Source organism: Leuciscus leuciscus, assembly GCF_965113295.1.
Source record: "Leuciscus leuciscus genome assembly, chromosome: 12".
In the NCBI taxonomy this organism is placed as follows: domain Eukaryota; kingdom Metazoa; phylum Chordata; class Actinopteri; order Cypriniformes; family Leuciscidae; genus Leuciscus; species Leuciscus leuciscus.
The window spans coordinates 3738156-3763868 of NC_138736.1; the positions used below are offsets into that span (position 1 = coordinate 3738156).

A 25713-nucleotide genomic window follows, 5' to 3' on the forward strand; every position below is an offset into this window, starting at 1 on the left:
CCTCAGGTTTACAAGCGCACAGAACACCCATCACATTAAGCGGCGCGGGAGAAGCGTAGGGGTTCGCATCTGACACGCTGACCTCACGTCGAAGTCTAGTGCTGCCCAGAATTATTCACACGCCATCAGCTCCTACAGACAATTTGTACTCTATTTTTTGCCTCATCATAAATACAAAGCAGTAAATATGGCCTAACCTTCCCCTAGCCACCCCACACGATTGACCAACGGAGTAAAGCATTGTAGTAGTCATAAAGAGACTGTCATGTCGGAAATTAATGCTATACATCAAGCATTGGCCAAAGACCTCCATTATACCTCAGGAGAAATCCCCCCTCCTACATTCTCAAACTTTGATTTGATTTTAAATTAAATTTAGGTGTTTTTTTTCCCTCCCGCCAATCCTTCCTTTGGCAAACCCTCAAGCATCCTCAGTCGGAACAGAGTTCATGTTCAACTTGTGCATGGCCGTGCAAAGTGTCTGGGAAGATGTATAGCCCATTTCAGGAGCCGCCGCCCACTGAGTCGATTCTATGCAGATGGAAGGTCTTATCTAGGTATAGCTGACCCCTCCCAGACTAGGTTTCTGTACTCACTGTGGGAACGTCCTGCATGGCCGGCTCCACCATTAAAGGCTCCAGGTGTTGGAGCTTATCTGGGCTGAACAGAGAGTTTTGGTGGCATTCTGTTCTGGTCAACTACTCTTGAGTGGAGAACATCTCATGAATTCACTCCATGAATGTGCAGTTCATTTTGGTTCCAGTTGTCTCACTTCCTCAGATTGGAGTCGTTTTGCTTGAAGTCTGTAGATTTATCTTCCACTTTAATATGGAGAGGAATTGACATTTGCTCAACCAGCAAGACTTCATTGGGCCACCAGCCTGCACCAGAAAGATCATGCTGTCTGATTAGCATTTTACTGGTGAACAAAATGGCAGTCAGACCAGCCTGGTTAATGAAAATTAATACTGAAGTCACGGTAAAGACCCGTCGACACGAGGATGATAACTGAACAATAAGAGATAGCTTTAAAAGTCATTCTAAGTATACTAGAAGAATAGCAGATATAATGATAATGATCAAATCATTGGAATAATTTTCAAAACTATTTTTTCCAGCTGATAAACGATAAAAACATTGACTGCCAATCAGAATCCACCTCACTTTAAAGAGCTTGTGCATTTAAAGTGGCAAGACGACAAAATAATTAACAGAACATTATTGTGTGCTGGTGTGGATGCTAAAATAGTTGTATTTAGTTGTACTTCTTTAAATTTTCTCTCTTTTCAGTAGTTTCCATTACTTTCCATTATATAATTGCCAGTTTTAGAGCTGCCGAAGTTATGCACTAACTGGTTTAATTACAAAGCAGCAAAATTGCTCTGTATAGTGCGCTCTAAAAAATGCTGGGTTGTTTTAACACAATTTTGGGTCAAATATGCACAAATCCAAACGTTGGGTTAAAAATTTTATTTAAAAATGTAACCAGCCATTAGGTTTGTCCATATTTGACCCAAAGTTGGGGTGAAACAACCCAGCATTTTTTAGAGTGTGGTATTTATGTTTAATAAATAAATATACACATATATATAAGTCTGGTGTGTCCATGGTTTAAGGTTTTTTTTTCAGCAGGGCATGAAGCAGTTTGTTAAAGAAGAAAAGTTTCTTATTTAACAAACTACAGCAGTGGAGAGAGGGAATGTGTTGTTTATCGATCACTAATGTTTGCCTCCTTTCTCTGTAGAAATCGACAAGGAGAGCTGTGGGGACCCAGGCACCCCTCTGTATGGAATGAGGGAAGGAGATGGCTTCTTGAATGGGAACGTGCTACGCTTTGAGTGCCAGTTTGGATTTGAGCTCATTGGAGATAAAACAATATCGTGTCAGAACAACAACCAGTGGTCTGCCAACATCCCCATCTGCATTTGTGAGTACTGTCAATGCCACTGGATGTTGCGAACTGATCAATAGTTTTGGGAATGTTCTTCCTGTCCTTGTGCGTTGCTCTAACAACCGCGTTTATCAGGACGATTATGGTAAATTTAATGAAGTGTTTATTTTTACTCTATCCTCAAATCTGTTCTATTTCAAGCAGCACCATCGTAAAATTTAAATGTGTATTTCTTTTATGTTAAAATACTTTTTCCCTCTCTAAGGTGCTATTAAAATAACACATTAAACAAAGGGGTGGGACTACCTGTTAGCTGACCAGTTTAGGAAACCAGTTTGAAAACAGTCATTGTTTTTGACACTAGTGGCACAGAAATCACATCGTTAAAGATTTTTCAGCCAAATGTTCATGTTCCATTAGAATTTTCATATAACTGGATTTTTATTAACTTTTCCTGTCTTTGCCTTTTCTTCAAAATGAATACAGAAATGTCTGAGGCAACTAAAATAATTGGCTTATATATACAGCCAACCGGGAGACTTCCTCAGCTGCAGTGACATCTGCTATATTTTGATTCTTCACCTCTAGGCTCTTTGCTTTAAAAATAAAAAAAGAATGCATCGCTGAAATTTCTCCACGTCTAATTGGAAGATCAGCTCTATTTATAGCCTGAAGTCCATTTGTCTAATAAATGCCGTTTGTCAGAACGTAATCAACAGCAGAGTGACAGTCTCCATATGGCATATGAAACACATACACATGGCTAAGTGCTGTGTTATTACACTGATGTATGATGCGGCATGCAACTTTCCTGTAGCTCAAACAGTAGAGCGTTGGCGCTTGCAACGCCAAGGTCATGGGTTCGATTCCCAGAGAAAGCAAGAATTGATAAGAACGTAAATGTGTACCTTGAAATGCAATGTAAGTCGCTTTGGATAAAAGCGTCTGCCAAATGCATAAATGTAAATGTATATGTTGCCGGGTGCTTTCTACTCTACTCTACTCTATTCTTTCTTTCAGTTCCCTGTCTTTCAAACTTCACTGCTCCCATGGGCACAGTTCTTTCTCCGGATTACCCAGAGGGCTATGGGAACAACCTTAACTGTGTGTGGCTGATCCTATCAGAGCCCGGCAGCCGTATCCACCTGGCCTTCAATGACTTTGACCTGGAGGCTCCATACGACATCCTGACCGTGAAGGATGGAGAGATGCTGGACTCGTCTGTGCTGGGCCGCTTCACTGGGGCAGAGGTGCCGTCACACCTCACCAGCAACAGCAACATTCTCCGGCTGGAGTTCCAGGCCGACCACTCCATGTCAGGCAGAGGTTTCAACATCACCTACACCAGTGCGTGCTCCTCCTCAATGGTTTCTAATCTGCATTATGTCTGCATGGAGCATTTGTTGAGCATATATGAAGCATGAATTCTGCAACGCAATGTTCATTTTTAGCATGTGTTGTGTTTTAAAGTTTACTGATAGCAGGTACTGCTTTTTCTCAACAGGTATTGATATAATATTATTTGAATAATTAGTTTTTACAGTTATGATTTACCGTATTGAGAGAAGTTCTATTTTTGATAATAACCGTTATATTCAGACAGTTGTATTTAAAAAATATCCTTTGTTTAATCTAAATAGTTAAAATATAAATTAGTTATTTGGTCAAAATTTTTTAGACTAATAATAATACTTAGTCAAAGGGTTATATTTTTCATGAAAATATCCTGTAAATGTTATTATAATATAATATAATATAATATAATATAATATAATATAATATAATATAATATAATATAATATAATATAATATAATATAATATAATATAATATAATATCCTTTATATTGAGTTAATATTATATTTAGTTTTATATTTATGCATTTAATATATTTCAAAATATCCTGTAAATGTTATATACTCTGTGTGTGTGTGTGTGTGTGTGTGTGTGTGTGTGTGTGTGTGTGTGTGTGTGTGTGTGTGTGTGTGTGTGTGTGTGTGTGTGTGTGTATATATATACTGTATATATAAGGTGAATTCAGGTTGATTATATATATATATCATAAGCTGTGTTTTAAAAAAAAAATCTATATTAACATGCATTTCAATCAGTAATTTTGTTGACGAGATTAACACTTAATGAGAGCAAGAAATAATGTTCTGTAAAATATAAATCGATTGCATTTGTGCTGAAAACTACAAACTAAAAGGTGTCTGTTTACAGCAACCAGGCGTGTCAGATGCTTATCCTATTCTTCGTCTTTCTGCCAGTGCGCCAGATCTCCCTTCCGCCCCTCATTAGCACATACATGACTTTAATTTACACAATGACTTCTTGATGGTCTTCTTTAAAGGAGATGTGAAATGTCACGATAATCCATCAAAGTCCTCAGAGTGGACATCAGTTTGCATGCATATTAGGTGCGCTACAGTAGTCGTTAATGCTGAACGTTAATATCGAGATCTTTAACAGACTGACACCTAACTGTTGTCTGTTTAGAGCTGTCAGGGCCGTGATGGAGCACCTTTAAATCTGTATTCATTCTGACAAACGTCATGTCCTTCTTGTAGGCCTTTCCTGTCACTAGACATCCATCAGACACTCAGGGCGTTGTGGAGACAGCCGCTTTCTCGGCCAATCGCCTTTGGGCCTCCATATATGCTTCATAGAGTTATGATAAAAACAGCTGAAAGCTCAATAACAGTAAAACTGATAAACAGAGCCCGGAGTGGAAACCTGTCCTACAAAGTACCACAAATTTTGAGTGGAGGCTAAATTGAAGAGCACCGCTTGAGATGGAGTGTCTTTCAAACTTCCCACTTCCCAAGAACATCGTTTTAAACTTCCAGTTGTGAAAGTTATATAAAAAATAAAATTGTTAGTGGCATAAATACTTTTTTGAAAAATAAAATGATGGCGAAAGCCGGTTCTTGACACCATATTACTATCGTATGTCATTCAATCTTCCAGCATTTGGCCATAATGAGTGTCCGGATCCAGGAGTCCCCCTGAACGCCAGACGCTTCGGAGACAGTTTCCAGCTGGGCAGCTCCATCTCCATCATCTGCGAGGACGGCTTCATCAAGACCCAGGGAGCAGAAACCATCACTTGTGAGCTGAACGGTGGCAAGGTGATGTGGAGCGGTCCCATCCCAAAGTGTGAAGGTATTTATTAGGGCAGAAGTGGACTGGAGTCCTGAATAAGTGCACAGTTGTGCCTGGTTTTCTATGTGACTCTAAATGGAATAGACAGTCACCTGTGGGTCACAGAGACGCGGGTTAATAGGGCATGTAAACCAGAGGGCATGTGGTGGTGAGCAGCCTGTCATCTGTCATTAAAATCCTTGTCAATCCCTCCTTTTTCGCTCAGCATGTTTCTAATTACACTGTAACTCTACTCATATGGTCAGAGGAATAGAGTGACAGACTAAAGGTGTCGCCCACTAGCCACTGTAACACCTTACTGTAGGTTATGGGGGATTGTAAATATGTAAAGTGGGGTATATTGGACAGTCAACTGGTCTTTATTATTTATCAGTTCTGCTTTCTTCATTAAAGATACATATGGAAGCTTGTTTCTGCCACAGAATAAAAAATAAAAAAGGTAATTGCGACTTTTTATCTCACAATTTAGAATTTTGTCTCAGAATTGTGTGATGTAAAGTCGCAATTGTATGTTATAAAGTCAGAATTGTGAGATTCAAACTCACAATTACGAGAAATAAACTCGCAATTTTTTCTTTTTATGTTTATATCTCGCAATTTTTAAAGTCAGAATTGTGCTTTAAACTCTCAATTGTGAGATAAAAATGATCTTTCAAAATGTTTTATTCTATGGCGGAAACAAGCCTTCATAGATACATGTGATCATGCATATATATATATTTAAACAGTGAGGTTGTATAGAAATAAGCCTCTGGTCTTTCTACAGCTCCCTGCGGAGGACACTTCTCAGCTCCTAGTGGAATTATTTTATCTCCTGGATGGCCCGGCTACTACAAAGACTCACTCAACTGTGAGTGGGTCATAGAGGCTGAACCGGGACGCTCCATCAAAATCACATTTGAGAAGTATGCTTTTTTAATTTGAGTAGATATTGTTGCTTTGGTACATTCAGATTCAGTGAAAATTCTGAGGAAAATGTCATTTTATTTAAAAAGGATGCTCTAAATTGATCAAAAGTGACAGTGAAGACATTTACAAGCTTACAAAAATGTTCAATTTCAAATAAATAAAAAATTAAATGTGTCATGGTTTCCACAAACATATTACCCAGCACAGCTGTTTTCAACATTGATAATTATATAATATTTTCTTGAGCAGCAAATCAGCATATTAGAATGATTTCTGAAGGATCATGTGACACTGAAGACTGGAGTAATGATGCTGAAAATTGGCAGAAATAAATTACATTTTAAAATACAGTCATATTGAAAACAGTTATTTTAAATTATAATAATATTTCACAATATTACTGTTTTTACAGTATTTTTTCTCAAATTATTTCAGCCTTGCTGAGCAGATGAGACTTCTTTCAAAAACATAAAAAAAATTCTCACCCCAAACTTTTAAACAGTAGTGTACAAAAATGTACACTTGTATCAATCTCTGCAAAGACATTTAATTATTCTCTATTTCTCCAACCAGATTTCAGACAGAGTTGAATTGCGATTTGCTGGAGCTTCACGATGGACCCAATCTTCTCTCTCCTCTGATTGGCTCGTTCAACGGCACCCAGGTGCCTCAGTTCCTGTTCAGCACCGCCAACCACCTGTACATGCTCTTCACCACTGATAACAGTCGCTCGAACAGTGGCTTCAAGATCCTGTATGAAAGTAAGTGAACAGTAAACTTTCCACAGTTTCAGAACATGCTATTTGGAAGTTAAAAGTGAAGTACGTAGTTTAATATCTTCAAACAACCTTGCAAACGTCCCTTTTGCGCGCCAGTCCTCCCCCAACTTAGGAATCACAAACACAACTCATACAGGTGCTTGTGAAGGCATGATGTCTCAACAGTTAGAAAGTAAGCGACTTACAATATAACGTCCAACATATTAGGAATACTTTTAGCTGTGTTGCTATGTGTCATGAGTAAGTAATTGAGTAGCCAAGACTCTTTCTAGAGCAAAGCATGAATTTCACCACAACTGTTTGAGGAAAATCAAAGTGAACATTATAAACTGCTACATTTGTCTTTCTGAACGGCTGCATGATTATGATGTATAGTATTGAAGCTTCAACTGAAGCGCGTTTCATCGCAATGCCCCATTCGCTTTGAAGACTGGTTTAATCTTTTTAAGGTCTAAACACAGCACATTTTGTCTTGCATTCCTGTTCCCGAAGCTGAGTATCTTTTTCCGTGTAACGTGTCAGTCATGTCCACGCCCCAAACTCACTCTATTGGTTGAGCTGGAAAGAGATTGACAGATCTGAGCGGACTCTCAATGTTTTGAAGGTGCTTGGGCGGCTCAATGCTTACACTTTTGAGGGAGATAAACCCATTAATGGCACACTAATAGCAGTCAATGAACAATAATTTGGGTTAAGAGAATGTATTTTAACATAAAAACTCTTACATTCTTCACTTTTAACACCTTGTTATTATAGAGCACCATTATAGGGCCGAAGGTTAATTAAAATGCTCTTAAATGACGCTGTTTTGTAAACTTCATATGCCTGACTGTTCCTAGGCGTAACAATAGATGCCTACTCCTGCCTGGATCCAGGGATTCCAGTCAACGGTCTTCGTTACGGTCAGGACTTCTCCATCGGCTCCACCGTGTCTTTCGGCTGCGACTCAGGCTATCGCCTCAGCCACGAAGAGCCATTGGTTTGTGAAAAGAACCACTGGTGGAGCCACCCACTACCCACCTGTGACGGTTAGTCTCCTGAGACATTTGTTGTAAAAAAAATAAAATAAAAAAAAAGCACTGCGAATCCTTTGTAAAGAAAAAAGGTGACGTGTCAATTTACATCTTGAATAAAAGAGGTTCAGAGTCGGTGACAAAGAGGGTTTAATAGACCGTATTACTAAAGCAGGACAGTGCTAAACAGCAGGCTTGTGCTGGCAATGAACGCTGGATGAAAGACGTTACCTGTGTCTTGCCCTGTCAGAGCTTCTTAGGCTGCTTGTCCTTCGGCTATTTGATTACATTCTTTCGCTTTCCTTTCTCTAAGGCAGCTAAACTGAAACAATGTGATTCAATGCAAGGCCATTAGCCCGTCGCTGAGGAGGACTCTGAGAGGCAATTTGCTGTGAAGGCTGCTTTAGCTGATAGGAACTGATGCGCTCACCAGATTAGACATCCAGAGGCACTTTTTACTGCAGTCATCTCACTTCCATGGGATCTAAATGCAGCTTACATTAGAGGCATGCACCTGCCTACACTGCTGTCTGTGGAGACTGGACATGCTCCTCCACTGAGCACCGGGCGGGGTTTAAGAAAGAAGTGCATGGACATTGATCCAAATAGAGCAGTATGAGGAAGAGTTCCTGACCAATAAGAGTGTATTTTTGTTATGGATGGATAGAACTCTGCAAGGCATGAACACTATACATTGAATAGAGTTGCATCATAAAAAAAAATAAAAAAAAAGAGGGGGTGTTTTGACTCCCTATCTCTCAGGTCCGATTTTAGATTTTGATCCGTTTTTTTTCACTCAAATTGTTAATGGAAGGAACTGAATTTGTTTTAATAGTAGAATAGTGGTCTTTCCAATTGTGGTCTCAGATTTTTGGACCCCACTGGATTGTAATGGATACAGATACACTCCCGTTCAAACATTTAGGTTAGATTTTTTTTTGTTTTTGAGTCTCTTGTGCTCATCAAGGCTGCATTTATTTGATCAAAAATACAGTTAAAAAAATTTATATTGTGAAATATTATTACAGTTTGAAAATAACTGTAATTTATTCCTGTGATCAAAGATGAATTTTCAGCATCATTACTCCAGTCTTCAGTGTCACATGATCCTTCAGAAATCATTCTAATATGCTGATTTGTGTAATGTCTGGTCAGGCAAAAGAAGAGGAGATGGAGAGGTGGATATGAAAGCCGCTAAATAGCTTTATTTATAAACAAAAGCAAAGAAGATAATGCAAATAATAGGAGTCGCAGGAGTAAACAAACATAACAGCTTTGGCATATGCACAAAGATAATACTGGACAAGGAGAAGAATTAAACTGAGGGCTTAAATACACAGGAGAAAACAAACTGAACAAGAAACAGGTGCACAACGCAATCCGTAACCATGACGACAAAAAAGGAAATTTGCATTTTAGTTTCTCCCATACTGATTCTAAACTCTTGAACGGTAGTGTATGCAAGTGCTTCAGAGTTTCAGTCACTAGGAACCAAGATACAGATGTTATTTTGACATGTCAGCTGATAAGCCAAGTATACGAGCTGATCGAAGAAAGAAATCGTTTATGGTTGTGTAGTTCCATTTGCATTTATTGAATTTAAGTGAAAGGTCTGTTTAAGTAAGTACTTCACTCCCTCTGCCCTAAAGCACTCTGTGGGGGTGATGTTCGAGGACCGGGAGGCACCATCCTTTCTCCTGGATACCCTGAGGTCTATCCCAGCTCCCTGAACTGCACCTGGACTGTGGAGGTCAGCCATGGCAAAGGTAAAGCCACTACTGATAGGCTCTATCTCACCTACAGTTTACCACCGACTTATACAAACATTTATTTGAATATGCCAGAATAATACACAGTATGAACTGATGATAGGATGAAAAGCAAGCTCCGAGAGACCACCGTCTGTCATGAATACAGATTTAGGTTCTTGTACATGCCCTACTCTCAAATATCATTATCCAACCTTTGAGTTCAGAATAATGAAAGTTCCTCTGAATTTTAATTTCCCATGGCTGCTAATGCATATCAGTTTTGAAGGCCATTATGTTTAGTGGACAGATCAGTTAGGACTAAAAATACACTTTTCTCTTTCTGACAAAAAAGGGTCAGTATCAAAATTGTCTTTGTTCTACAGTACGTGACCTCAGTCAAGGGCTGTTGCTTAAATTTGCAGGGCCTGAGAAAAAGTTTTAATGAATGGGCCTCCATTCTCACGAGTAAGATATACCCTTAGTGGGACCCCCTTGCCTTGTATAATGAGCTTGACCTCAAATTCTGGATCATTCCTTTTACTCTTCTCTCTTTTTTGTCCATTTTCTTCCTACTCCAATCTCCACCGGACCGTCAGAAGTTGACCAGAAACTTGAACCATGCTTCATTTGTGCATTGGTTTTTTGTTTCCCCAATAGGTGTTCAGTTCACCTTTAACACCTTCCACCTGGAGGATCATCATGACTATCTGCTCATCACTGAGAACAGGAGTTTTGTTCAGCCACTCGCCCGCCTCACAGGCGCAGAACTGCCCTCGCCCATCAATGCAGGACTCTATGGCAACTTCAAGGCCCAGCTCCGCTTCATATCTGACTTCTCCATCTCCTACGAAGGTTTCAATATCACATTTTCAGGTGAGGAGCGTCCTGGGGAACAGGGCCGCTGGGACAGTAGTTGAGTCCTTGTGTTGTATACCCTGTGACGGTGTCGAGTTATTGTGATTGTGCTTCAAGCAGTGTTATTTTAGTTTTTAATTTGGACCGTGGCGGCTCTATTTATTTATTTATTTATTTTATCTCGGGTGAGCTTTATTCTTGCTTTATTCTTCTGAATAAAATACATTTTCGTATCTGAGCATGCCCCATTAAAACCATTGTTTATAGGCACATTAAAACATTTATTAAACCTTAATTAACTTTTTAGGTTTTTAAATACTTTTTTATTTTTAATGAAAGTAACACTGAGAGTCAAATATGTAATATTTTATGTTAATTTTAGTTAAATTTATCTGAATGTTACGTGCTTTTGTCGTTTTATTCGTTTTTTATGTTGCTATTTAGGTTTAATTTATTTAGTTTTGATTTTTATTTCTACTTAATCATTTAAAAAATGTGGTTTATTACAAGGCAACATTTAAATTTTTTCGTTTAGTTAAAAAAATGTCAACTAATATTTATATTTTATTTTATTTCGGCTTTTTTTCAATGAACATAAATGTTTTTAATAGTTTTAGTTACCGATTATAACCCTGGCATCAAGTTAAAAAAATGTCAACTAATATTTATATTTTATTTTATTTCGGCTTTTTTTCAATGAACATAAATGTTTTTAATAGTTTTAGTTACCGATTATAACCCTGGCATCAAGTATTTTATTTATTTTTCTGAATAAGATACATTTTCATTACATCTTCTTATACTTTGTCAGAATATTTTAATATCTTTGATAGAAATGCCAATGGTGAATTTAACAAAAATTTAAACAAAAAAAGATGAATTCAAATGTATTTAAAAAAATAGAGCTATAATCAGGATATAAACAAGAAATAATGTAACACTTTAATTTAATTTCACATGTAGTTACTACATGTACTTACTATAGTAATAACAGTAAATAATGCATAATTACAACTAACCCACTACTTATTTGAGTAAGTATAATGTAACTATGTCACCTTAAAATAAAGTGTAAAAAAAAAAAAAAAATTGTATTTTCAAGTTCATTATACACTTTATTTAAGGTGTCATTGTTACAGTGTAATTATATATTTAAGTACTGAGTAATATTAAGCAACTACATGTACTTACTATAGGGTTAGGGTAGAATTAGGATTTGGTTGAGGGTCAGTTGCATGTAATGATGCATAATTTACTGTTATTACTATGGTAAGTACATGTAACATATGTAACAAGGACACTGTAAAATAAAGTGTTACCTTTACTTCTAATACATATTACATCAAATTATAAAATTCTTTCAAATTCTGTTTCTCTCAGAATACAACCTGGAGCCATGTGAGGATCCAGGAGTGCCTGATTTTGGGCGGCGTAACGGTTACAGCTTTGGTATCGGAGATACTCTCACCTTCTCGTGTAACATGGGCTACCGGCTGGAGGGAGCGCCAGAAATCATTTGCCTGGGAGGGGGTCGGCGCATGTGGAGCGCACCTCTGCCAAGGTGTGTTGGTACGTTGTCAGCTGTTTTCATTCATTTAAACTTTTATTCTCTTGATTCACTACCAAATGGCGCTCCACATGGACATATTGCTGATTCGAAAGAAAGATTATGCTGACGTTTTCACTTTGACTGTCAGCCCGATGATGAACCTGCTTTTACAGAGGATAAATCAGAGGGGTTCAAACAATGAGTGGTTTAAAGGGACAGTTCTCCTAAAAATTCGTTATCTACTCAACCTCGAATCGATTCAGACTTGTATGAACTTGTATGTTCTTTCTTGGAAAACGAAAGATGAATTTTTACAGAATATCTTGGCCATTCTTTCCAATATAATGCAAAAATAAGGCCAAACACCGTGTCCTGACCAGACGTGACAAGACGACGCAACATGCAATAAAAGGCATCTTTTCCATGTTAATCAGAGTTTTTATTCAAACCAGCCGTCTGGAACGTCTCAGATCTTGAAAATAAATTAGTCACTCAGTATGTATTTTTAATAATGTTAAAATGGTGTAATATTTATTAATTAGATGATGTACTCATCCATTTTGTGCAGAGAGACTCCGCCCATACGCTCTTCTGATTGGCTGTGAGTTTTAATTGATTTTGTCAGGTCTCGTAGTCGCGTCTGGTGTGGACAGACAAACTATTCATCGCTGGAATCGCATTAGCATCTGGTCAGGACACGGTGTGAGGCCGTCACAATAAAAAAAACAAAATTTTCGAAGAAAGTCATACAGATTGACATGAAGTGATGACATGAGTTTTCATCAGTTTACTCCAATATGGCCACGGTCACTTTCTTTGCTTGGCTCGAAGTCGAGCCTGATTACGATAGAGTAATTGGTTCCTGCTGCTTCCCTGGAAACACAAAGGGTCATCGTGTTACCGTGCAAGAGGGGTCATGTTTCCATTTTGGTTCCCAGAGCTAATAAACTCCAGGACAGAAGCATATTTGCACGCCAAACTTCCTTCACAGTTGCTTTCACAATTCAGCTTGGCTGGCTATACTGCCGAGAGCATCTGAAGTGATTTAGTAGCACTATTGTCATGTTTCAGTGTTTCTTGATTGTATCTCTCAGTGTATCTTGCTCACCGTTGTCAGTAAGTGACTCCTCGGCAATAAAGCATTCATCAGACGTAGACGGAGTGGGCTGAAGCGGCATCAATTGTAAGTTAGCCGTGCATGTCACAAGACAGGGGCATAAACAAAATAGCAATTATAATAATGGAGAACTTTTGCTAGTGTCGCTTCACTTTTCTCTGGTCATGAGGGGTCACCGGCCATTTTTCACATTAATTGAAAAAAATAATAAATGCATTTATCATGGCTGTTTGTCTTCGGATTTATTTATTTATATTTATTCTAAACTCAACCATGAGGTTGTGTCCGCACAATATTCTCTTTAGGTAAAACAAATCAGTTCTGGAAATCAAGGATCACATCCGAACAAGGTTACATCCAGTTGTCGGATTTAAGTGTGGGTGACATTGCCAGATGCCTACACAAACAAATCGGGAATGATGGTTTGCGCAATTGCAATTTTTTTTAAGCTCATTTGCACGCGTCACATTTTCACATCCGTTAGGACTGTCACAATATCATATTTTCACTAGGTGATTATAGTGGCCAAAATGATTCACAATAACAATGTTTTAAAAATATATATATAGTTATCCAGGGTTTGACATTAACTTTTTTTGCTCAATAGCCACTGTTTTCCAAAGTTACTAGCCACTCAGCATTTTAACAGGCCACAATTTTGACATTAATACCATGGGGGAAAACTGCCGTATAGATATTTTTTATATTATATCATAATTTGCCTTATATACCTGCTGTCACTTTAAAGGGATGGTTCAGAGTCATTTCAACCTAGGGTCATTTGTACCATGACCTCGAGCCAAACACCCCCCAGAAGCTTTTTTCCCCTTGGTCGAACATTATTAAAGTTAGAGCTTATTTAGAGATATCAGCCGAATGGTTTAGTGCAGGCGCTAATGGATCCAAGGTTGTATCTCTTAAATTACCCCACTAATAATGCCCGGAATGGTACCAAACTTCTACAGTAGTACAAATAGGTTCTGTACCCATAAAACAAGGCATTGGAAAGTTTGTAAGTACATCAGGAGTTTATTTAAATAACACTTGCCTGACGGCTAATGCTACCGCTAACCCGGACGTCGAGGTCACTTCCGTGATTTGGGAAAAGCCCGTAAAAGTCCTGTCAGAAAGCGATGCATAAGGATGTAGTGTAACGACGCCCAGTTCCAGGAATGCACTAATATTTTGTTGGTAGTGCCAGTTTGCAACAATTATTAGTTAACACTAAGTTGCCAACACTTCGGAAAAGTTTTCCACTTTTCCCTTACACTTGTGAGTTTTGCTATGGACTTTTACAGGCTTTTCCCAAATCACGGAAGTGACGTCGACGTCCAGGTTAGCAGTAGCATTAGCCATCAGGCAAGTGTTCTTTAAATAAACTCCTGATGTACTTACAAACTTTCCAATGCCTCGTTTTATGAGTACAGAACCTATTTGTACTACTGTAGAAGTTTGGTACCATTCCGGCCATGATTAGTGGGGTAACTTACGAGATACAACCTTGGATCCATTAGCGCCTGCACTAAACCATCCGGCTGGTTTCTCTAAATAATCTCTAACTTTAATAATGTTCAACCAAGGGATAAAAAGCTTCTGGGGGGTGTTTGGCTCGAGGTCATGGTGCAAAGGACCCTAGTTGAAATTACTCCGAACCATCCCTTTAAGGCCTGACGCACGGATCCATTATACTGTTACACATGTGATTCATGAGAGAGCGAGAAAGCACAGCTGGTATCATGTATCTATTCTGCAGGAAATTGTCCTGGGGTGCCAGATAAGCTGGAACCGCCACAGGTTACTGGTTCTTGAGATTGTAACAGAGCGACAGCAGTGACTGTAACACCTGAAGGTGTTTTTAGTTTTGGATTAAAACCCATACCTTCCACTTGAGGGGAGGAAGACAAAGGCAGTGTATTCATCAAAATCACTTGACAGTAACACCGGCCTCAGCTTTCCCTCCTATCCATCACAACTATCGATTTTACATTGCAAAAGAAAAACATTTCTTTTTTTATATAAAATAAAGACAAATGGGCTTTCTAGGAAACAATTAGGGCCAAGGGGTTAGAATAAGCAAGTGTGTTAGACATGACATAGACATAAAGCAAACTCCCTCTGACCAATGGGTGGAACTATCTATTTGGCCCGACCAATGACCGACGAGGAGAGTGTTCGGGAAACCTGTTCATTTATTTTTGCAATTGCATTTGTGGCACAGGAATTACATGCTTTAGCTTTAAACTTGTTAAAGTTTCTCCAATTAGTTTATTTTAAGCAGTAATCTCACAGTTCTGTTCAAGGAGACATATGTTGAAGCCAATGCAGAACCATAGAGAGTGAGCCAGCTATTTTCCTCCTCATCTTTTTTAATCTGTTCCTCAAGATGAATCTTTGCGCTGGTAAAGTCTCCTGCAGCATCCGATCTTTCTCTTATAGTGCTATTAATCATACGTGACGTTTGTGAGTTGAGACAAGTCTGTTCAATGGGTTGCAATGAGAATTACATTATCTGATCACATGTTATGCTTTTTCTCATTCTGAGACCACAGGGCATCTTCTCTGACTCACTTTCTGCTAACGTGAAGTTAATCTTTTAACTTGAGCGTTAACACATATTCTGCAAGACAAGGTACGGCTTTTGTATTGTTGAGATTAAACTGTGATAAATGAAGTTTGAGATGTTAAGCACCTTGGAATTACCTTGAACAGTTTTATAGTCAAGAATTGAATAGATTAGGTTTGTGACAGGTATTCATTTGCCGGCGGTCAAGATGTTTTGAAACATGAAGATATATCAGTAATTTGGTATAAACTCAGGCTGTGGTCTGAAGAATGGGAATCTGCCCACAAAGGCCACATTTCAATCAAAGTCATAATGGAAACACAGTTCTGTCAAGGCTGAAGTCCTCAAATGTATTGTATAGAGCTTTTTCACAATACAATTAGTTTCAAAGAAGCTTTACTAAGAATGTTGCCTTACAAACACTGATGAGGAAAAACACATACATGTGGAGGAAACCTTGAGAGGATCCGAAGGTTCAAGATTTTATCAGTTCCTGTTGATAGATGTTATAACTGCACCATTTGCTACCAAATAAATAAATAAATAAATAAATGATAGTGATTCAAAATTAGCTGTGTAATTGGAAATGTATTTAGTTAGTTATTTGTATCGTTATGCAAAAAAAAATAAAAAAAATATTGCATATATTTTATCATGTTATAAAATGATGTTTTACCAGTGTTCTTTTTTGTTGTTGAAAACTATTAGTTCTGAAATAAAAAAAAATTGTATTAAATTTTTTTTTTTTTGGGATATAAATTTTTTTTTTTTGCCAATTCAAGATAGTTGCTTGACAAAGACTTGGTACTTAAGTAACCCAGTCATATGGTCTTGTATGTCCTACACTCTTAGAAAAAAAGGTTCAGTTGGGTTCTGTATAGAACTCTAGGGTTCTCGACTCAATTTTAAAGAACACTTTATGTCAAAAACGTTCTATATAAGGAGAAATGTCTTAAATGGTTGCATATACTTTCATGTTTAACAGGTTATTTCAGGTTTTCTATATGTTTACGAGCTGTTTAATTCGTTAAAATAATAATAATAAATAAATAATTTATAATATTTAAAATAACTTAAAATTAACATGAAAGGTTCTGTGTATGAAGCGCCTGGCAGAACCCTTTGAGCTTTAATATAAAACCTTTTCTTCTAAGAGTCTTATTTGGATGGTAATTGTTTCTCATGGGGGTCGTAAAGTATTTTCAACGTTTACAGTGGCTAGTAGGTGATTTTATTGCCATCCGAATCCAGAATGTCAGTGTTTTCCTTCCACAACCCACGTAAAAATCCCACACCAAGGTCGTGTGGTAATTGAAATGCCGTCCGAATCCATATCACTGAGTTTACAAGAAGAGATCACTTCAAAATTCACTGTTTAAAACCTTTTTGACCACCGCAGAGCACCATACGACAACTGTTGCGCTTCAAAGATGTACACTTTTATTACTGAAATGCTGGAAATTATTCAAAAGAACAATATTTTATCACCACTCCACCTCAGCGGATGGGAACTGTTAAGAACAAAAAGGAGAAAGAGAAACAAAGCACGTAAACATTTCAAACGGTTCAATCAGTTCAATCAAACCATTATTGTGGCAGCAATATAAGCAATACAATTTTAAAGGAACAGTTGAGTCTTACCGTTTTCGAATCCATTCAGCCGATCTCCGGGTCTGGCGGTACCACTTTTAGCATAGCTTAGCATAGATCATTGAATCGGACAGGACCATTAGCATCTCTCTCAAAAAAATGACCAAAGAGTTTCGATATTTTTCCTATTTAAAACTTGACTCTTCTGTAGTTACATCGTGTACTAAGACCAACGGAAAATGAAAAGTTGTGAATTTCTAGGCCGATATGGCTAGGAACTATACTCTCATTCCTGCGTAATAATCAAGAAACTTTGCTGCCGTACCATGAGTCCAGCAGGCGTAATGATATGATGCAGCGCCTGATAATAGGTCTAATAGGTTAGACAAACTTAGTCCCGGTCACGTTGGAAGTTACGGAGCTGGGGACTATTTTCAGGCGCTGCGTCATATCATTACGCCTGCTGGACTCATGGTACGGCAGCAAAGTTTCTTGATTATTACGCAGGAATGAGAGTATAGTTCCTAGCCATGTCAGCCTAGAAAATCGCAACTTTACATTTTCCGTCGGTCTTAGTACACGATGTAACTACAGAAGAGTCAAGTTTTAAATAGGAAAAATATCGAAACTCTATTTTTGAGAGAGATGCTAATGGTCCTGTCCGATTTAATGATCTATGCTAAGCTATGCTAAAAGTGGTACCGCCAGACCCGGAGATCGGCTGAATGGATTCAAAAACGGTAAGACTCAACTGTTTAACTCTGGGGGAGTTGTAAAATGAGCCTATTTCCAAAAAAAGTGGAGTATCCCTTTAAATGATGTATTATATACAATTATATACGTAAAGGCGGTTGTAATAGCGAATAAAACCCCGACAGGCTGATCAGGACCCCGACGCGAAGCGGATTATATATTAAAAATATAAACCAGTCAGCTTTATGTTCACCTCATGTAAATAAGAGGCTGCATTAACTTATTTCCGCTAATTTCCATATTTTTTAAATGACATCCATCATTTTGAGAGAATATCGTGTCAAGCTTCCTATTTTTAAACAAGAGATTTAAATAATTAAACAAGGACATTATTTTCCTATTATTAAATTAAGTATTTATTATTCCAAGCTTATGACATTTTATTTAATCATGCAACGTGAACAGCGAGTTCCCGGGTTCGTGGGATCACAAAACTCGCTCCTTCACTGTGAATAAATCGCCATCCGAATGCATGGGTTTCATCACTGAGGTGCCATGCAAATGTATTTTTACAGACGTCCACATGAGAAACAATTACCGTCCGAATAGGGCTTAATTCTTTGTTTTAAAGTTCTATGAAGATTATAATGACTTATTCAAAATTAGGACTATGTCATATGCAGTAAGGTGGGTTGTGATGTTATGGCTGAAATGGACAGACATTGGTTATGGCTGATGTTGGATGAGACTCTATGATGGCAGATGGGCCATATGTGTGGGGTTTGATGATGGATCTGGGCATAACATGTGCTAGTGAAATGGGTGGGAAAAAGTCTCAGTGCCTCTATTATTCTATAGTTTTATGTAGTACTTTATTATGAACACACATTGCAAAATACTGTCCTGAGTAGCTCAACCCAAACACACCGTTTACCTCATAAAAAGGAAACTCTAGTCTAGATTGTGTCAGATTGCTGATTTACATGCTGGTACATATTCATCACAGCCAAAGGCACAGATTGAGAAATCAAGTTCTGAGGGGAGTTGTGGCCCAGTCACATGACCCCCAGTATATGATGACATGCTTTATGAATGTATAATCGTCTAAATCAATTATTCATGCGAAACCATCCCTCATATCATCCGCGATTCATAATGTATTCTAAACTTTAATTGCAGCTGTAAAAAACTGTTCAATATGTTGATCCCCGTCGATCTAGCTAGCAAAACTTTCACGACCGCCTCGTTTTCCACCATTTGTTCGTCTCTTTTTCGCTGTAGAGGAAGGCTTTATCATTAGCATAGATATTAAAACTGTATTTTTAAGGCTTCTTTGTTGCAAGCTATATCTTACAGGGCACGTCTTGTACATTTTTAATGCATTCGGCTTCAGTGCTTCTATTGCAAATGCCAGGGAGAGACATTAACCGAATCCTCATGATTAAACACTGCTGGAGTTTCTCATTTGGAAATGGACTTCAACATCTTGTTCCATCTCACATGTGAAAAAGTTTTGCCTTAATAGAATACGGTGCTAACGGTGATATTAATGTATATTTATTCCCCAAATGGGTGATTGAAGACGCTCTTACATATCCAAACTCGAAACGTATCATTCATTCTTAATGTTATCTATAATTCATCTCTGTGTGTTTTGCAAAGAGTGTGTATTGAGGCAAGGTTTTCTTAAAATATTCAAAAGACAATGTGTGTTAAAAGAGATAAAAGCAGCTGCATTTTGTCTAGAGAAAAGCTTATATTTCTGATGGAAAGAAACTCCTAAATCTTGCACAAATTGCACATCTGTAGGACAAAACACGATGCTTACTATGCAGTTGACTAGCCATGTATATTCCCTACCAGGCCTTAAAGGGTAACTCTCGCCAAAATGCAACCTAGGCTCTTTTTGTTAATCTACTCGAGGCAAACTTTCATTATTAGCATCATAAAAAAACTAGCATAGTTAAAAGCATAATTAGAATGGAAACGCCACTTTTAAGTTTGACCGTATTTTCGTTTTGGGTCAAATTGCCTTGTGAATGGGAGTGATTGGGGCTCTTCTATGATAGCATCAAAAATCACTATTTTTAAAACACTAAGAAGGCTCGACACAACATGAAACTGTGCTGGAAGTATCACCAGGGGCTCTACACATGAACTCCAGCATTGAGAACATTGTTTGTGTACACAGAGTTTACTAAAAAGAAAGATTTTGAACAACTCACTGTGTTTCCGTCCGCCGGCATTTTGACAGTCAAAAATAGTCGATCTCCGTAACAGGGAGGAGAGTAAAGATGGAAAGCTCCTAAAGCTTAGTTCAATATAAATTCACGGATAATTTGTTGTTTTGTCGTTAGTGAAAATCAATATTGACCTTGTATTTGAAAAAGGATCCTCATTGAAGAAGCAATACTAAAATTCAGAGTCAGTTCATTCACATTCGGAGATCGACTATTTTTGACTGTCAAAATGGCGGCGGACGGAAACACAGTGAGTTGTTCAAAATCTTTCTTTTTAGTAAACTCTGTGTACACAAACAATGTTCTCAATGCTGGAGTTCATGTGTAGAGCCCCTGGTGATACTTCCAGCACAGTTTCATGTTGTGTCGAGCCTTCTTAGTGTTTTAAAAATAGTGATTTTTGATGCTATCATAGAAGAGCCCCATTCACTCCCATTCACAAGGCAATTTGACCGAAAACGAAAATATGGTCAAACTTAAAAGTGGCGTTTCCATTCTAATTATGCTTTAAAACATAATTTTGCCTCGAGTAGATTAACAAAAACAGCCTAGGTTGCATTTTGACGAGAGTTACCCTTTAAATTAGTTTGTTTATTTAGCAAAGACATGTATTATTCAATTGATAATTATCACGTTTGATGTGTGAATTCAGAAGCCTGATAGATACAAAGGGTTTCAAAAGTCTGAATTGTTTGAAATATTTGAAACATGTTTCATAAAGTGGTACAGCAGAAATATTGAAAGAAAGGAAATACTGTATTTGATATATAAAAAATGGTCTACATCTTGTTATGGAGAACATGAAATTGTTCATATACTCTTGAGACTGAGAACAGCAGGACTATTCAAGACTATTCAGCAGGAAACAAACAATCAATGAGTGGTTTGGGAATGATGTTGCAGACAACAAACTCTGAACAAACTGCAGTCTGCTTTATATTGATGTCTTCCTGAAGCTTCACAAGCAGGGTTTTTAACTTTCTTACCATGTCTTTCAGTGTCAGTTGTCTATCTCCTCCCTCTCTCTTTTGTCTGTTCAACAACAGCCTCTTCCTCGTCCTCTTCCTCTCTCTCTGCCGTCCACAGAGAACACAGCTCTCCTCTAATCAGGATAATTGGGTTACACTGCAGTTAGAGTGAACTTTAGGCCTATCATGCTTATGGAAAATGTCAATATTGCTTCCTTTAATATTCTGTAATCTGCTGGCGGGATTGGGTGGCTGTGACATCCCTTTTGTGTCGGGCTCCCTGAGGGGTTTAGAATGGCAAAATCTCATCTCGTGCCGCATTAAGCAGTTTGCTTTTAATTTAGGAGTAAAAGGATAACAAAGGGATTTCCACTGATTATCATAGGGATAAAAATGTCTCTGCCAGCTTAATCCATTCTAGAGCTCCGTACGGACAATAAGAGGAATAATGAGGAAAGAATGGATGACAAGATCTATCTATCTATCTATCTATCTATCTATCTATCTATCCATCCATCCATCCATCCATCCATCCATCCATCCATCCATCCATCCATCCATCCATCCATCCATCCATCCATCCATCCATCCATCCATCCATCCATCCATCCATCCATCCATCCATCCATCCATCCATCCATCCATCCATCCATCTATCTGTCTGATTATCAGTCTATCTGTCCGCCTTTCTACCGTTCTTTCTGTCTGTCCATCCATCCATCATCCATCCATCCATCTATCTATCTATCTATCTATCTATCTATCTGTCTATCTATCTATCTATCTATCTATCTATCTATCTATCTATCTATCTATCCATCCATTCATCCATCCATCCATCCACCTATCCGTCCATCCATCCATCCATCCCTCCCTCCATCCATCCATATATCTGTCCATCAGTCTGTCTGATTATCAGTCTATCTGTCTGCCTTTCTATTGTTCTTTCTGTCTGTCTGTCTGTCCATCCATCCATCCATCTATCCATCTATCTGTCTGTCTGTCTGTCTGTCTCTCTGTCTGTCTGTCTGTCTGTCTGTCTGTCTGATTATCAGTCTATCTGTCTGCCTTTCTATCGTTCTTTCTGTCCATCCATCCATCCATCCATCTGTCCGTCCGTCTATTGTTCTCTCCACCATTTGCATAAGAAGATAAAAAGTGCCACTCCTGTTTGTGCTGTGGTGTGACCTTGCTACGTAATAAGTCCACCTTAGAAAAATGTGAGAAACACGAGTATGTATTCGGTGTGTGTGTGTGTGTGTGTGTGTGTGTGTGTGTGTGTGTGTGTGTGTGTGTGTGTGTGTGTGTTTGAGTATGTGTGATTATATCAGCCCTTTCAACTCGCTCTAAAGACACACACAGAGGCAAACCTCCTAAATGGTGTGTGAACAGCTGTGATGTGTTTGGAATTTAAATTGCGCTTCAGAATTCAGTTTACCTGATTATCTGTCAGAGAGGTTCGAGCTTCTGACCCACACAAACACTGCATTGCAGATTCATCAGTTTTGGTTTCCCTTCAGTTTTGTTTCCTGTGGTTCAGAAGGTCATATTCCATCATAAAGCAATTTCAGCAATGTTTCGCCTGCGTTGCTGCTGCATTTCAAATTGATTTGTTTTTCCCCAAACACTCCAATTTCACATGTATCCTTGTTTCCCGTGTTTACAAGAGAGTAGTAAGCATCGAAGTCCCCTGATGGAACGTCTAGTCACTTTCCACCTGTTTTTTTACTGTTTACTCCAAGGATTAAGCTAGAAAGCAACCCTGTCTCAAGGGAAGAAAGTGAAAAGTGAAACGTGGTTTTGCTGAACCCTGTACTAATGGATAATTTGCTGTGAAAACCATTTCTTAGACTGGCCGTCTTGAGTTGTCTAGCATCTACACAGCCAAATTAAAAAGGGAATTAAGCAATGTTCAACCCCATGATGCTTCGATGATTGTAAATGCACAGATGAGTTTGAATACCGTCTTCCACTTGAGGCGGTCCGCTCACCTCTATCTAGTGAAAGAAATGGTAGCAAAATTGCCTCTCAGTAGGCACTGAGCTATATCAATGAGTTCATTATGTTATTGTGCCAGATGACATGCTGGATGGAAATACAGGTTATGATTTACTAGGGCTTTTACTTTGCCTTTCATCATATCAGCCTTATATTGCAAAGCCCCTGCTGAGGATGTGTGTGTGTGAGGTTTTGTGAAGGTTTAAAGGCATGTTCTATTGAAGAGGTTTACAGCTGGGTTTATCAGGCATGTGGATTTCAAGGCTAGTGGCTTCAGATTTAATAGTAATGCAAATGCATGTGAATACAGCTTTCCATAATTCATTATTTTTTTCTCAGTTTGCACAGCTTCACTAACCTTTAATTTAGCACTTGTAGTTCAAATTAAAGTCATATTTTGTGATTAATGATTATGATGATTTAATCATCATGAAAATCATATTTGGTTTATAAATATTTCCTTCAATTTTGCTTGAAATATTTTTACAATTAGATGTGCGATTAGATGTCCTCATGTTTCTTATCTTGGCGGTGATTTTAGCTTATTTTATTCAGTTGGCTGTCAAAATAAAAATAACTTTTTCTTTCTAAAGGTTTTTTTCTTTGGGGAATGGATTGCTTTCTCATGTGTGACCAATCTTTTTTTCTTTTTTCTATTTGTATTGTGATAGCAAGGGTTGCAAGGTAGCCTACCAGAAATCATTTTTAAATTACATTTACTTAGTTTGCTAATTAGTTCAAATAAGGTAACAAAATCATTAAAAATACATATACTTTAAAAGTAGGCTACTTTATAGTCTATGGAAGATTTCTCACATTTCACAAGAGAAATAGAGTTTCATATTCAGTCAAAAGTATATTTTTTAACTTCATTGCCCAGTGCCCTAAATATGGGCGTGGCACAAATTTGAAAGTTTTGAAGTTTTGTTTCATTTCATTGGCAGTAATCATGCTCTATGATCAGATCCATCTCAAAAGTTAGTTAGCCAATTAAGGAAGGTTTCAGTTTGCTCTTTTAGGCTTTGTGTCCACCAAAGCATGTTTACCCAAAGCTAGTGTATTTATCCGATTGTTTTCAATGGGAGTGCCGCGTTTTTTAAAATGCCAGCAGTGTGACGAGGAGCTGATCATCTATTTCATGCTGAACACTGAGCACTCAGCATTTTTAACTAGTCACCGAGAGTTGGAAAATGTTTGAATCACTTTCACATTTTACCAGCCGTCCAATCACAGTAGAGGAGGGGCGGGACAAATACCACACCGACCAACCGGCACATTCTGCTTGTACAGCGACAACAAACGACAACACCACAGAACATCTCTTTTATGTGCAATTATGTGCGCTGGTGGACACACGTCCTTACCCTTGTGTTCTGCTTTTTGTAACTTCAGAATCTTAATATTGGAGCTTGTGGCGGTCATTTCCCACAAGGCCATGGGCTGCAACATCAACTTCTGCCTCCCTGAGCCTTCTGGACAAATTTCGTCTGTTTCCAAGCAAACCAAACAAGAGTCAGGCACGACAGTACACAGGCTGACAATAAACGCAAGCCAAACAACAATATCTGATAGTGGCGGACATTTGTATCTAGTGACTGTTGCCTGAACTCTCGTCCGGCGATTGAGTTAGAAGAAACAGATTGAAAGAGCTTCAGTGGCTTACGTGAGCACATCCAATCCTTTGTGTACACCTCACAAATGATGTTGTCACCAAAGAAAGCAAAGCCTGCTGTCTTTTTACCAGAAGCAGATCTTATCAGATTGGCCTTTTATGGCGTCAGGCGACGGGCTTAAAGAAATCAGACACAGCGATTCAACAGGCGAGAGTCTTTTTCCACTGGATTAGCAGTACGACACTTGTTTGCAGCAGCCGTTTAGTGTGCATACATTTAAACACTGCGTTTAAACCATTTGGTTGATTGATGCATGCTTTGTTTATAGTCTACACAAGGATAGGGATTAGCGTTAGGCTCCACAATGCACTTCATTCATCGTTAAATCGCTTTAAATGAGACCATTTTTCTGAATGACCACATTTATCTTTTTTGGGAAGATGTTACATTCATTTTTTACCAGCTGATTATAGTTTATAATGGTATCTTGTATAAGAGAGTAATACTTGCAGATGCTAGTGTTTGTTTGTAAAGATATATATTATATAAATAAATATTTTAGAATATTTGGAATATTTTGACTACTTTTTTTCTGTGATGAAAGGTCTCCATTTTCAGCATCATTTCTCAATAATTGTGCTACTCAATATAGTGTGTGTTTTTTTAGGATTCTTTGAATATAAAGCTCAAAAAGAACAGCATTTGTTAGAAACAGAAATCCTTTGTAACTTTTAATTGAATGCATCCTTGCTGAATTAAAAGTATCAAAAAAGAAAATTTCATAGAGATGCCCAGATTTTTGAATGGTAATGTATTAATAACTTATCATTTTGTATACAATAAAATTTATTTATTTTTTAAACATCAATGACATCACTTAAACGGGTTTGTGGTTATCAGATGGATGATGCAAGGTCTTGCATTCAGTTCCTGAAGTAACATACTGTAATTGCAAACTGCATGTCTTGTGTATCTCTCTACATACTTTGAAGTCAACGCATGTCTTATTTGATTTGATTT

General features: G+C 38.0%; 1 protein-coding gene across 1 annotated transcript in view; it reads left to right on the plus strand.

Moving 5' to 3' along the window:
• csmd3b (CUB and Sushi multiple domains 3b) overlaps positions 1-25713 on the plus strand; it is a 466880-nt gene that overhangs the window by 277928 nt on the left and 163239 nt on the right. Inside the window, exons 14-22 of the mRNA XM_082185594.1 lie at positions 1745-1927; positions 2912-3238; positions 4861-5055; positions 5822-5960; positions 6538-6725; positions 7583-7771; positions 9406-9522; positions 10165-10380; positions 11743-11931. Coding sequence (XP_082041720.1) covers positions 1745-1927; positions 2912-3238; positions 4861-5055; positions 5822-5960; positions 6538-6725; positions 7583-7771; positions 9406-9522; positions 10165-10380; positions 11743-11931 — 1743 coding nt within the window. The remainder of the gene's footprint in view (positions 1-1744; positions 1928-2911; positions 3239-4860; positions 5056-5821; positions 5961-6537; positions 6726-7582; positions 7772-9405; positions 9523-10164; positions 10381-11742; positions 11932-25713) is intronic.